Source organism: Loxodonta africana, chromosome 1, assembly GCF_030014295.1.
Source record: "Loxodonta africana isolate mLoxAfr1 chromosome 1, mLoxAfr1.hap2, whole genome shotgun sequence".
Taxonomy (NCBI): domain Eukaryota; kingdom Metazoa; phylum Chordata; class Mammalia; order Proboscidea; family Elephantidae; genus Loxodonta; species Loxodonta africana.
In genome coordinates this window covers 198,881,427-198,895,438 of record NC_087342.1, presented here as the reverse complement: position 1 = coordinate 198,895,438, position 14,012 = coordinate 198,881,427, and the positions used below count along the sequence as shown (strand labels likewise).

The 14,012-nt window shown below is 36.8% G+C and overlaps 1 protein-coding gene across 1 annotated transcript in view; it reads right to left on the bottom strand.

Annotated features, from left to right (window-relative positions):
* The window catches only part of ENPP1 (ectonucleotide pyrophosphatase/phosphodiesterase 1), an 85,964-nt gene that overhangs the window by 8,403 nt on the left and 63,549 nt on the right, over nt 1–14,012 (bottom strand). The window contains exons 16-21 of the mRNA XM_010592283.2: nt 12,289–12,358; nt 11,194–11,281; nt 6,945–7,114; nt 6,049–6,100; nt 4,433–4,587; nt 637–766 (exon numbers count right to left, since the gene is read on the bottom strand). Coding sequence (XP_010590585.2) covers nt 637–766; nt 4,433–4,587; nt 6,049–6,100; nt 6,945–7,114; nt 11,194–11,281; nt 12,289–12,358 — 665 coding nt within the window. The remainder of the gene's footprint in view (nt 1–636; nt 767–4,432; nt 4,588–6,048; nt 6,101–6,944; nt 7,115–11,193; nt 11,282–12,288; nt 12,359–14,012) is intronic.

Below are 14,012 nucleotides of genomic sequence, written 5' to 3'. Positions count from 1 at the left end.
ACTTTAAGCTTGGGCCTCGTCTATTTTTATAATGCAACAGCCAAGTTCTGACCTCAGACACTAACTCTGGGGACAGGACTGGATACTGAGGGTATTTGAGTACCTGGAGTCCTCTGATTTTTGCCTTTTAAGGCTGGCCTCAAAATGTCTCCTCATTAACATACAAATTTTCCACTTAAAAAAACAGAACACTAAGTTTCAAAAAAGCCATTCTCTAGAGGCCTCATATCAGTGAGAAAGCAAGCATGCTGAAGGCTCCACCTTCACCTAATCCTTTGACAAATTATATTTTCTTTTTGAACAATGCAGTTATATCCCCTTCCTGAGAACGCTGATGTGTCCTTTCAACTTCACTGAGTTTCTCAAGTTCTGTTTAAAAGAAATGCAGATAAAAAAATGAAGAGTGCTCCGTCAATGGTATTCGTGCTAAATGAACTATCCTTCCAAAAAAAAAAAAAAAAGCTTTCTAAAATTCACATTTTAGATGCTTTAAATTTTTTTTCTAATAATTATATTTCTAATTCACAATTTTCACCAATAAATTAATAAGCCTATATCCAAGGGCCCAGGATGTATGATAGATTTAAAAACAAAGAATGGTCAGGGAAGAAGTAGGGGAGGAAGAATAAGACTTACGTGGCGGGGAGAGGAACCCATAGCTGAATTTAGTGTTACTTTTATAAAATGAGCATTTATGGACAGGACTAAGGGAAATTCGAAGATCCTGGTAAAAACAGTTGGAAAAATTTTGTGTGGAGAAACTGTCCTAAAGAACAAAATGAAACAAAAATATCAGATATCAGGTATAGAGACAAAAAGAAGATTGTTTTTATAAATAATTAAAGGTGATTGCATCATAAAATTATGGAGTTCATGCTGTCTATTCATTTCCTTCACTGTTTTTCTACTAATCACTCATCTTTTATCTAACTGAATGTAAAAGCTCTTTACAACACTAAGACTATTAAGCTTTTGATATATATATGGAAATATCTTCCTATTTTGCTGTAATAATTTTGTTTATAATGTTTTTACCTGTACAATTTGCGAATTTTATATAGGAAAACACTGATTTTCAGAGATCTGAGTCCATCTTTCGTATTCAACTAGAAAGTCAAAAGCTGGGATGATACTTCACTGGTCCCACCCTGTCTGGAGCAAGGAAGAATGAAGAAAACCAAAGACCCAAGGGAAAGGTTAGTCCAAAGGACTAATGGACCACAACTACCACAGCCACCACCAGCCTCAGTGCAGCCCAGCTAGATGGTGCCTGGCTACCATTACCTACTGCTCTGACAAGGATCACAATAGAGGGACCCGGACAGAGCAGGAGAAAAATGTAGAACAAAATTCTAACTCACACACACAAAAAAGACCAGATTTACTGGTCTGATAAAGACTGGAAAAACCTTGAGAGAGAGTATGGCCCCTGGACACCCTTTTAACTCAGTACTGAAGTCACTCCTGAGGTTCACCCTTCAGCCAAAGATTAGACAGGCCCATTAAACTAAATGAGACTAAGTGGGCACACTAGCCCAGGGGCAAGGACGGGAAAGCTGGTAATAGGGAACCTAATGTCAAGAAGGGGACAGTGTCGACACTTCGTGGGGTTGGCAACCAATGTCACAAAACAATACGTGTATTAATTGTTTAATGAGAAATTAATTTGCTCTGTAAACCTTCATCTAAAGCACAATTAAAAAAAAAAGTTGGGGGTGGGGGGACTATTGAATAGCAATGTAAACATTTCAGAGTAGTGATGACTGAATTTATACAACTCTGATTATATAAGAAAATGTAAAATTCAAATAGAATCAAAGAGTACCATAATTAAGGTATTAAATGACAAAAAAAAATGACAAGAGCCTACAAAACATTGTGAAAACTTCTCTATATTACAAAGTTGCATGAAAAGGTGTTCAAAGGAAATTAAAATAGTCTTAAAAATTTAAAAATCAAGTTTAAAGTAGTAACTTTATATACATGTATGAACATGTGTGTATGTATGTAATACATATACTTTTAACAGAAATAACACAGACATGTAGACACAAATATGTCTATCATTGTATTTAGTGATCTCAGTGACTATTAACAGTAATTTCATTTTTTAAATCCAACTACTACCCTCAGCTACTCTCTCAAATCCCCTATTCCATTCCTTAAGGGCATCCTATAGCTCGCCAGTTCCTTCCAGTTTCTGAAAGTCTGATCAATCTAGTTTAAAACTGCAATTCATGTAAAATCTAAATCTCATTTCCTCCGCTTCCCTCTTTCAAGGCATACCTTCTTCATGATTTCTCTTTCCACCACAACATCTGAGGGGCTGGGGTTGGGAGAAATGCTGTATTATGGGATGTTTGCCTCCCACTCCTTTGTAAGGTCTAATTCCTCTGGTTCTGATAGTACAGAGGATTCTCAGCTTCTCCCTGGTTTGGTCTGAAGGGTCTCCCCACAGGTGGTCCATGCCGTGGTGATACTCAGCTTTAATGGCCACCTCCTTCAGTGAAGAACCTCTGAGACTTGGGCAACTGAGGCATGTGTAGGAAAATTCCCTACTCACAAGTTTCCTAGTCTCAGGAGCAAGAAAGCGATTCAGCTCCTTCTGACTTCTGGGGATTTAGCGGGACCCTTCATACTTATAAGGGGACTGTGTAAGTTTCTCCTACCCCCACCCCCCCCAAAAAAAAACTGAAACCCATTGCCATCAAGTCGATTCCAACTCATAGTGACCCTATAGAACAGAGTAGAACTGCCCCATAGGGTTTCTGGGGAGTTGCTGATAGATTCAAACTGTCCACCTTTTGGTTAGCAGCTGAGCTCTTAACAACTGCACCACCAGGGCTCTTACACAGACCCATAAATCTCAAAATACCAGGTTCTTCCTGGGATTTGCTACCCTTGGTCTTTGCCTTAGATTCTGACTTGGTTCTCTGGTGCCTTGAACTGTCCACAGGAGAAACAACTTCACAGAAGAGAAAACTCCACACCCTGGCACTGCTTCACATCTCACCTACTTCCAGGTACCCAAAGGCCTAGCAATTATGGCTCAGGAAAGGCAAATACCTTGCATCTGGGACTGGCAGAGAATGAAGCTACACTCAGAAGACCATACTTACAGAATCCCTGCTTCATCCTACTCCAGATTTCCTGGTGCCACAAGGAACTTATGTCCCCTCTTCGAATCTCTAAGCTCCATCACAGGAACTGCCATAGGAGAACTACCATTGAAACTGTATAAGTCATCTTCTACACTCACTCCTGAAGACTTCAGGAAACTCAGGTATGTATGCCTCCCACCCCTTTCCTGCTCTTCCTAGGCCAGGATTTCATAGTTCCTACTAGCACCAGTTTGCACAGCTGCTCCAGCAAGTAGTCTACCATCAGGAATGTCTAGGCATGAGGCAGGCCCTACTCGCTATGTTCATGTATACACCCAACTCCAGATAATACAGTCAAGCTCTCCCAAAAGACTCTCACCATGTTCTACTCCAAAGGACAGCACTACGTAAGCCTAAAGGCTCTAAGTTAGCAGCATCCACCACCTGGTAAGAAACCAAGCTACCACCCACTGCTATAAGGGGAGGTTCTGAAAGCCTCCCCATTCACTTGGCTTAGTGAAGAGGCAGCGAACCTTTCCCTTCTTTCACTGATTGGTGAGAACTCATTAGTAACTAGGATGTAGGGTTTACAGTTGCCAAAAATATCAACAACAACAAAAATAGCAGTCATCCAGTTAAATTTGAATCTCAGACAAATGATGAATAATTTTTAATATAGGTATGGCCCATGCAATATTTGTATTTTATCTGATAACCTTAGTAGAGATGGGAGCAGTGGTTGGTTAATGTAGAACAGTTCTGCAGATTCCTAGCTAGCAGTGAGGGAAGATGTCTGTGCAAAATATTGGCTGTCCTCTTTAGAAAGTTGAAAACTTAGTGTCTGCTGGTATCAACTTGTGGTCTTCAAATTCTGGGGTAGTAAATAAAGTCTGAATCAGCTTTCTGTTACAAACACACACACACATGCACACATACACTTCTAGTCACTAATATATGTTCTCAAAATACTTACTGAATGAATAACTGAGATCCCTTAATCAGTTAAATTCTTACGTTTACACAGCTATATGTTTAGAAATGAATAATTGTAACTGCCTGTAAACTGACTTCATGAAATTATAAATTAAAACTGGAAAAAAAGGAGAATTCTTTACTGTACACTGTTTATTTCACATGAGAAGTTAAACAGCTAGTCAGTGGCAGAGCTAGAACATGAACCTGATTTCCCTGACTCCCAGCCTGGTATTCTTCTAATTGGGGAACCGATTACAGAGCCAAGATCAACAGTGAGACACTATGCTTTCAATGATTTTCTTAATGATTATAATTTTAAATAGCCACACATAGATAAAGGAGTGACAAATACTTGCATTTCTGCCAACGGTGTAGGACGTCCAAAGCGGCATTAGGATGTCATGGCTGTATCCACTCACAAACTGGTGCTGGTAAAGAAGACAGACAGTGCTGTTCTTCTGGAGAACTCTGGGTCTTCCATAGGGTAAAGTGCCACGCTTAATAATTTTCTCTTTGTAGGGGGGAAATGAAACCACCAGTAATTGTACATAGTGTAAATTATATAATGATATACTCATCTAACCCTTTCCTCTACTTAACCCTGCTGAAAACTATTCTTAAGTTTAAAAAAACAAAACAAAAATTAATGACAATAAATAGAACCAAAAACAATTAATAAAACAAAAGGGATTCACTATAATTTTTGGCTATGAAGATACTGAAAGAGCAATGTAATATCAAGATATCACAAGAGGACACTACACGAAATTGCTATAAATTGCTCTTAATTAGACTTTAATGACATTAAAAGGAATTTTTTAACATTAATTACTTATTCTTCAGGACACAGTCCAAAAAGTAAATTTTCAGGAAGATAAAAAAAAAAAAAATTTTTTTTTTTTTTTTTATGTATAATTTAGAAAGCAAAAATCCAGAACTGCAATTATAGGACTTAAGTGAATGAAGCAATAAGCTGTTGTTAGTTGCCTTGGAGTTGGCTCCAACTGACGGCAACCTTATGTATTACAGGATGAAACACTGCCTGGTCCTGAGCCATCTTCGTGATCTTTGGTATAACAACCGAAGAATCCCTTTATTGCCCTTTTTCAAGGATCAGGCGCTTTGTAGAGTTCTTCATAGAACATCAACTAATTTAATTCTTATATCATCCTATGGAGTAAGGCTATACACTCATTTTACAGATGAGGAAATAGCAGTTTATGAGGACTAAATAATTTTTTCATGGGGATACCTTTCCTAAACTCATATTCAAACCCAGATCTATCCAATTCCAAAGGTATTGCCCTTAATCACAACACTTTGCCAATCTGGATCCATTAAAGATTTCTCTAATGCTAAGTTAGAGCAGGGATTTTACATAAACCAAGGTCAAATCAGTATTAGTACAGAATTCACCTTTTTTATTCCAGCAGGAAAAAACAACAAAAATAACATCTGCCAAGTAATGTAAGAACTGAAGGTTATATCAAAATGATACTGAATATTCAATTGAAAACTAAAAAAATTCATCAGTTTTCCTCATATTTGTAATTTTTCTCCAAAAGTTATGAAGAGATAACTTTATATAAACTATGATAAATCAATCTGTAATCTCTTATAATTAATAAGAATCAAGTGAGATAGGAACTTAACAGGTAATTTACATGGAAATCTGAGACTCTATTATAAATCTTCAAAAAATCACCAAATTTTCAAAATACCACCATCATGTTCATAAAGGGTGATTCAGCTTCCACTAAATATATCACATATTATTTCCACCATCAATATCTTTTTTTTTTCCCGTAACAGTCTAGACTGTCTAACAAAGAAATCTCATCAGTAATGGAGGCATTACTCCTAATTTCAATGGTTATTCTCAAATAATGCCCAGAAATCAAATCTCTGTAGCTCACACTGTTGATAAAAACCCTACTTCCACATCTCAAGCTTGAGAGTAAACATGTCTTACCTTCTGCTGCGGTCAGATTCAACTGTGTCTGAATATCCACAGTCGGTAAAGTCTAAAAGAGTGAATAGTACTGATTTTAAGGATTGCGAGGCATGTTTTAATTTTGTAACATATAACTTGTACAGCTGAATTAATCTAACATAGATCAAAGATAAAATTTAAAAGTCTTGTATAATTGAAAGTTATTATTATTATTTTTAATGAGGAGGATAAAGGGTGAGGGACGACAGCTGTAAAAATACATAATTGTTATTATAAGCAACTGTAGTAACTAAAAAATTAGAATATAATTGCTGCTTTAAAATTCTTATCTTTCCTCCTACCATCTTTCTACAAGCCTAAGTCAAGTCTAAAACAAATGAGAAAGCTGAAAATAAACTACTCCTCAAATTTCCATCTTTATGAATTCTATCAATTTCATTCATAACTTGTCATACATACATTTTTATCTTCTTGCAACAATTATATATTAAGAAAGGAGTGAAAAAGAAAGAGTCACAGATCAGTTTCCTACCAAAAAGTGATATTTTCCCCCTAAATGTAAAATAGAGAAGAAATATTATGATTGGATTACTATGGGTCCAAGACCTCATTACAAGGATAACAGCATGGATTCTCTTATCCAAGATATTCAAGGACTCAACTAGACTTTTTCCAACCTGCACCAAAGTCAAGTCACAGCAGGAAGGGATAAAAATAGAGGCAAAAATGTAAAAATTAGGAAGAGGAAAAACAAGCAATAAAAGACCCCCATGTGTTCCTGGAATTATAAACAAATATATGTTCCCCCACATACACTTAAATTTTAATTTAACCATGAAATATTTCTACAGCACAAGCCATGCTGAGAGTATTATAACCCGCACACACTGGGCTAACCCCTTGACAGCACTTACAGAGTGGTTGCATGAGCAGCCAAGGTTATCTCTGCTGGTTCTTGTGAATGGGCACTGTACCAGGGGGCGGACTTCTTTGGGGTGCTTTGGGGTGTAAACAGGATTCTTTAGAAGGTGGTTAAGACTGCCATGAGTTCCATTATTAGAAGCTGGTGTCAAATTCAGCAAATCTACACAATTCCAAGAATGGTAAAGAGTTACTCAGAAGTTTTAAAATCAAATAAATAGTAGCTATGCAGTATTAATTTTTATTTTTTAAACTCAAATCTATATGAGTCCTTTACTTTCTCATTAAAATAAAATTATACAACTTGCCTGAGTTTTAGAATATCTTTGTTATGCTATTCTTAGTGGAAATATTGATATGAATGCTGTATATTCTATACAAATGGCTGAATTTTAAAGTATATAATATAGTTATCATTTGCTGATTGCTTACTATACGTACTAGTATATATTCTTATTTAATCCTGAAAATAATTTAATAAGTTAAGTCTTATCATCAAGATTTTGCACGTAAATCAACAAAACCAAAAGTTGGTTCTTCAAAAAGATCAACAAAATTGACAAACCACTGGCCAAATTGAAAAAGAAAAGCAGGACGGGATACAAATAGCCCAAATAAAAAATGAAATGGGGATGTTACAACAGACCCAACTGAAATAAAAAGGATCATAACAGAGTATTATGAAAAACTATACTCTAACAAATTTGAAAACCTAGAGGAAATGGACAAATTTCTAGAGACACACTACCTACCCAAACTAACACAAAAACCAAAACCAAACCCACTGCCATCGAGTCAGTTCCGACTCATAGCGACCCTATAGGACAGAGTAGAACTGCCCTGTAGAGTTTCCAAGGAGTTCCTGGTGGATTTGAACTGCTGACCTTTTGGTTAGCAGCCATAGCACTTAACCACTACATCACCAGGGTTTCCAACTAACACAAAATGACTTTGAAAATCTGAACAGTCCTGTAACAAGAGAAGAGCCTGAAAAAGGTAATTAAAAAAAAACCCCAGCCAAAAAATGCCCTGGCCCAGATGGCTTCACTGGAGAATTCTACCAAACATTCAGAGAAGAGCTTACACCAGTACTATTCAAACTATTTCAGAACATAGAAAAGGAAGCGATACTTCCAAACTCATTCTATGAAGCCAGCATAACCCTGATACCAAAACCAGGCAAAGAAACGACACACAAAAAAAAGAAAATTACAAACCAATATCTCTCATGAATATAGATGCAAAAATTCTCAACAAAATATTTAACCAATAGAATTCAGCATCATATCAAAAAAATAATGCACCATGACCAAATAGGATTCATTCCAGATATGCAAGGATGCTTCAACATTAGAAAACCAGTCAACATAATCCACCACATAAATAAAAGGAAGGAAAAGAATCACATGATCATCTCAATCAGCGCGGAAAAGGCATTCAATGAAGTTCGACACCCATTCCTGATAAAAACTCTCAATAAAATAGGTATAGAAGGGAAATTTCTCAACATAATAAAGGGCATCTATGCAAAACCAATGGCCAACATCGTTCTCAACGGATAGAGGCTGAAAACATTCCCCTTGAGAACAGGACCAAGACAAGGATGCCCCTTATCACCACTCCTATTTAACATTGTGTTGGAAGTCTTAGCTAGAGCAATAAGGCAAGAAACGGAAATAAAGGGCATCTAAATTGGTAATGAAGAAGTTAAACTGTCCCTATTTGTGGATGATATGATGCTAAGAAAATTCAAAAGACTCCACGAGAAAACTACTGGAACTGATAGATTCGGCAGAGTAGCAGCATACAAGATAACATACAAAAATCAGTTGGATTCCTATACACCAATAAAGAGAACAATGGAAAGGAAATCAGGAAAACAATACCATAGCCCCTAAAAAAAATAAAATACTTCGGAATAAATCTAACCGGGGATGTAAAAGACCTATACAAAAGAAAACTACAAAACACTACTGCAAGAAACCAAAAGAGAGCTACATAAATGGAAATACATACCACGCTCACAGATAGGTGGATTCAATACTGTGAAAATGACAATTCTACCCAAAGCGATTTACAAATACAATGCAATACCGATCCAAATACCAACAACATTCTTTGAAGAGATGGAAAAACTTATCATTAACTTTATATGGAAAGGGTAGAGGCCCTGGATAATTAAAGCATTACTGAAAAAGAAGAATAAAGTAGGAGGACTCACACTACATGACCTCAGAACCTACTATACAGCTACGGTAGTCAAAACAGCCTGGTACTGGTACAATGACAGATACGTTGACCAATGGAACAGAATTGAGAACCCAGATGTAAATCCATCCACCTACGTTCACCTGATCTTCAAAAGGGCCCAAAGTACACCAAATAGGGGAAAAGACAGTCTTTTTTAACAAATGGTGCTGGCAAAACTGGATGTCCATCTGCAAAAAAAATGAAACAGGGCCCATACCTCACACCATATACAAAAACTAACTCAAAATGGATCAAAGACCTAAATATAAAGCCAAAAACTATGAAGTTCATAGAAGAAAAAATAGGATCAATGCTAGAGGCCCTAATACACGGCATTAACAGGATACAAATCACAACTAACAACACACAAGCTCTAAAGAATAAGCTAGATAACTGGAATCTTCTCAAAATTAAACACTTATGCTCATGAAAAAACTTCACCAAAAGAATAAAAAGAGAACCTACAGACTGGGAAAAAATTTTTCGCTATTACAAATCAGACAAAGGTCTAATCTCTAAAATCTACAAGAAAATCTAACACCTCTACAACAAAAAGATAAATAATCCAATTAAAAGATGAACAAAGGAAATGAATAGACACTTCACCAAAGAAGACATTCAAGCAGCCAAGAGACACATGAGGAAATGCTCACGATCTCTAGCCATCAGAGAAATGCAAATCAAAACCACAATGAGATACCATCTCACCCCCCGGCATTACTGGCATGAATCAATAAAACAAAATAACGAATGTTGGAGACACTGCGGAGAGATAGGACCTCTTATGTACTGCTGGTGGGAATGCAAAATGATACAACCATTTTGGAAAACAATATGGTGCTTCCTTAGAAAGCTAGATATAGAAATACCATATGATCCAGCAGCCCCACTCCTAGAAATATATCCCAGAGAAATAAGAATTGTCACATGAATAGATACATGTACACCCATGTTCACTGCAGCACTGTTCATAACAGCAAAAAGGTGGAAACAACCTAAATGCCCATCAACAGATAAATGGATAAACAAACGGTGGTACATACATACAATGGAGTATTAAGCAACGCTAAAGAACAACGATGAATCTGTGAAGCATCACATAACATGGATGCATCTGGAAGACATTATGCTAAGTGAAATAAGTCAGTCGCAAAAGACCAAATACTGTATGAGACCACTACTGTAAAAACTCATGAAAAGGTTTATATACAAAAAGAAACAATCTTTGATGATTACAAGGGAGGGAAGGAGTGGGAATGGAAAAAAAAAAAAAAAAGAAGATTTCGCATGTGAGTAATCAGTGCCTTGCCCTAGGATTCAAAACCAGGTTTGTCTGTGTCTAAAGCCTGTGCTCTTAATAATAATAAAAGGAAGCATTCATGAACCAAAGCACTTACTATGTTGCAGACACTGATTTAAGTGCTAAAAAAAAAGTGCTTTAGGGTATATTAATTCATTTAAAGTACATAGGCTCCCACTAAAAGAATTATATTTAGGACATATTTATGGCTTTGTATATTCTCCATATCAGTACCAGCCAAACAGAGTAAGCTGAGAATATTCCTAATGGGTCCTCCTACATTTCTACAACCCTGACATTGCCATCCTAGTCACGCTATTGTTGTTACCAGATGTTTCACCTGCTTTGTCCACCTTTTGCTCCACCCAAACATTTTTCTCTGGTTTTCTCTACTGCTCTGACTCAATTGTCATAATTAAACCCAGGGCCTGACATAGTGCTAGGCCCTGGCGACATACAGACCACCATACAAGCTGTAGGTGTTGTACTTGAGTAGTCTGCAGTCTAGTACGAGAAACAGATAAGTAATAAGATACGTTTTGAGTGTTTTTTCAGTGACTCTACGTTAGGAAGAAGAAAGGTGAAAATGTGAGGATCTGTCCTCATTGCTGTCTCCACAAGGGGCCCACCATGTGATAATCCTATTCCACCTCTGTTTTCAGAAATGATAAAAGTCTTCTGTTCACACTTACCACACATTAGGTTGTAGAGTTCAATATTTTCAAAGGGATCAACTTCAATGCCATGCTTGAATCCAGGTCCATAACCAATAAAAATGGCCTAGATTTGCCCAAAAGTAACAATTTATCAGTCAATTTCAGTTACATATTTAGTTGGTCTAAAATTATGTGTATACATACATACGCACATAACATATACATATACATATATATATATATATATATATATATACTTGTTATATTGAGATAAAGAGAAAACTACTATGACCAATGTACTTTGTAGGCTATTGTTTAAACCCTGTTACAGATACTATTGTTATGGTTGTGTGCCGTCAAGTCAATTCGGACTCACAGGAAATCTAGGATCTTTCTCTTAGCTTTACTAGAGTTCTTGACTTGACACTCACAACAGAATGGATGACAAAATCTTTTTGCATTAATGAAATGGGATATAAATTTCACCTTGTCCACTTCATACAGTACTTGTAGGGGTCGAATTAGATTATTACTGTGAATGTAATTTGAAAAATTTAAATTGTTATGTAAATGTAAGCTATTATCTTCTTTCAGGACATAGGTGTGATATCTTCTCAACTATTAAGTCACTGGCTTTCATTTACTGTGGAGCAATCAATATTCATCATAATGGAGCACAAATATGTACGACATAATTATTAATTTATTCAGAAGTATGTTACAAGTCACATGTTCAGGAAACCCAAACCAAACCCACTGCCCTCGAGTCAATTCAGACTCATAGTGACCCTATAGGACAGAGTAGAACTGCCCCCCATAGGGTTTCCAAGGCTGTAAATCTTTATGGAAGCAGACTGCCATATCTTTCTCCCATGGAGCAGCTGATGGGTTCAAACCACTGACTTTTAGATTAGCAGCCAAGTGTGTTAACTACTGGGTCACCAGGGCTCCTTATTTGGGAAACATGAATATAAAATTTAACAAAAATTCTATTGCTTTAATGTCCAAAGAAAAGAAACCCTATGAAGGTATATGCTTCATTAATTTATACTCAAAGAATAAAATCATAGTCTGTATTTTTAAGTCTAAAACTTTACATATCATTTTTTTAAAAAGTATAAATTTACTCACTTGCATATTTGAAAATAAGTTATCAGAGCCATGAAATCCGCCTCCACAGTATTTCCTTTCTGAAGGATTCCTAATTTTGACATATATCAATTAACAATGTAAAGTCCATTCAGAAGACATAATTGATAACCATGAAATTATATCCACTAGTAATGCATAAATAACTATTTTGTTAAACAAACCAACAAAAAGGTAAATAAAAGTACCTGGCTTTAGAAAGTATTAAGGGGTTACCTCTATATTTTATTTATTAGACAAATCAACTATAGTTGACACAGTGCTAGTGGTATAGAGGGAGAAAACCACTAGCACTGAGTCAGAACTGGTTTTGAACTCTCATTGTTATTTACTAGTTGCAATTAGTCAATTTAATTATTAGGCAATTAGATAATTTAACGATCCCCTCCTGGTTTCAATTTTGTCATGTTGGGTTGTTTGTAAAAAATAAATAGCCTATGGAAATGCTTGGAACATAGCAGATATTCTTGACATATTCACTCTCTGTGAAAGTTAAGATTGTGTGTCAGCTTGGCTGGGCCATGATGCTCGGTGTTTACACGTGATCACCCTCATGATGGGATGTGCTGTGAGCAACCAATCAGTTGAAAGGGTATTTCCCTGGACATGTGGCCTTCATCCAGATATAAGTGGACATTCTGGCTTTTGCCCTCTCTGGATCCTGCAGCTGCCTCCTATTCATCTGACCTCCAATTCTCGGGACTTGAGCTAGCAGCTTATCTGCCAATCTTGGGATCTGTCCATCTTCACAGCCTGTAAGCAAGAGCCCTGCTCACCAACCTGCTGATCTTGGGTTCACCAGCCTCTGCAGCTACATGAATCAGGAGAAGCCTTGCAGTCTTTCCTGCCAATCTTGGGATTTGTTGATCTTCACAACCCGCGAACAAGAGCCCTGCTCTCCAACCTGCCGATCTTGGGTTCGCCAGCCCCTGTGACTACATGAGTCAGGAGAAGCCTCTATCCTGGTCCATAGACTTGGGATGTTCCAGCCTTTCCAATCACGTGAGCAGTTTCCTTGATATAAATTTCTCTCTATACATATTTATACGCTTTAGTGGTTTTGCTTCTCTAGAGAACCCAGCCTAAGATGCTCTCCATGAGGGGTAAGGACTGATCTTTCTTTCTCATTCTTCTTCCAACCACTAAAAACACAGTTCCCAGCAAAAGCAGAGACAGTGCATTTCTTTTGACTGAATTCTGGTTCACGGTACAGTTTCTGTTTCACAGGGACATTTACCATAATTTCCTTCTGGCAACCATCAAAAGTTAATGATCAGGTTTTGAGATGAGATATTAATATTAACCACCCAAATAATTTACCAAACACAGCAATAAATTAAAGTTTACTGATAGATTAGTATAAGGAGAATGGGAAAAAAAAGACTGTGTATATAATGAAGATAATTGCTCATTATTATAAAGTGAAGCATTTTTTGCCAATTATTTGCTGGACTTTGGAAGTAGTATTTTGAAGGTATTATTAGACATAGCTGTAATGTACAGAAAGGATACAATGACAAGTGGTAACACATAAATATGGTGCATAAGAAAAAAAAAATCACTATGTCACAGGACAGAAGAATGGTTTTCCGGTGAGGGCAACGCTCTTCTGTGCTTCAGGAGACATTTGGCAATGTCTAAAGGCATTTTTGGTTGTCACAAATGGAGGAGGTTGCTACCTTCATCTAGTGGGTAGAAGCCAGAGA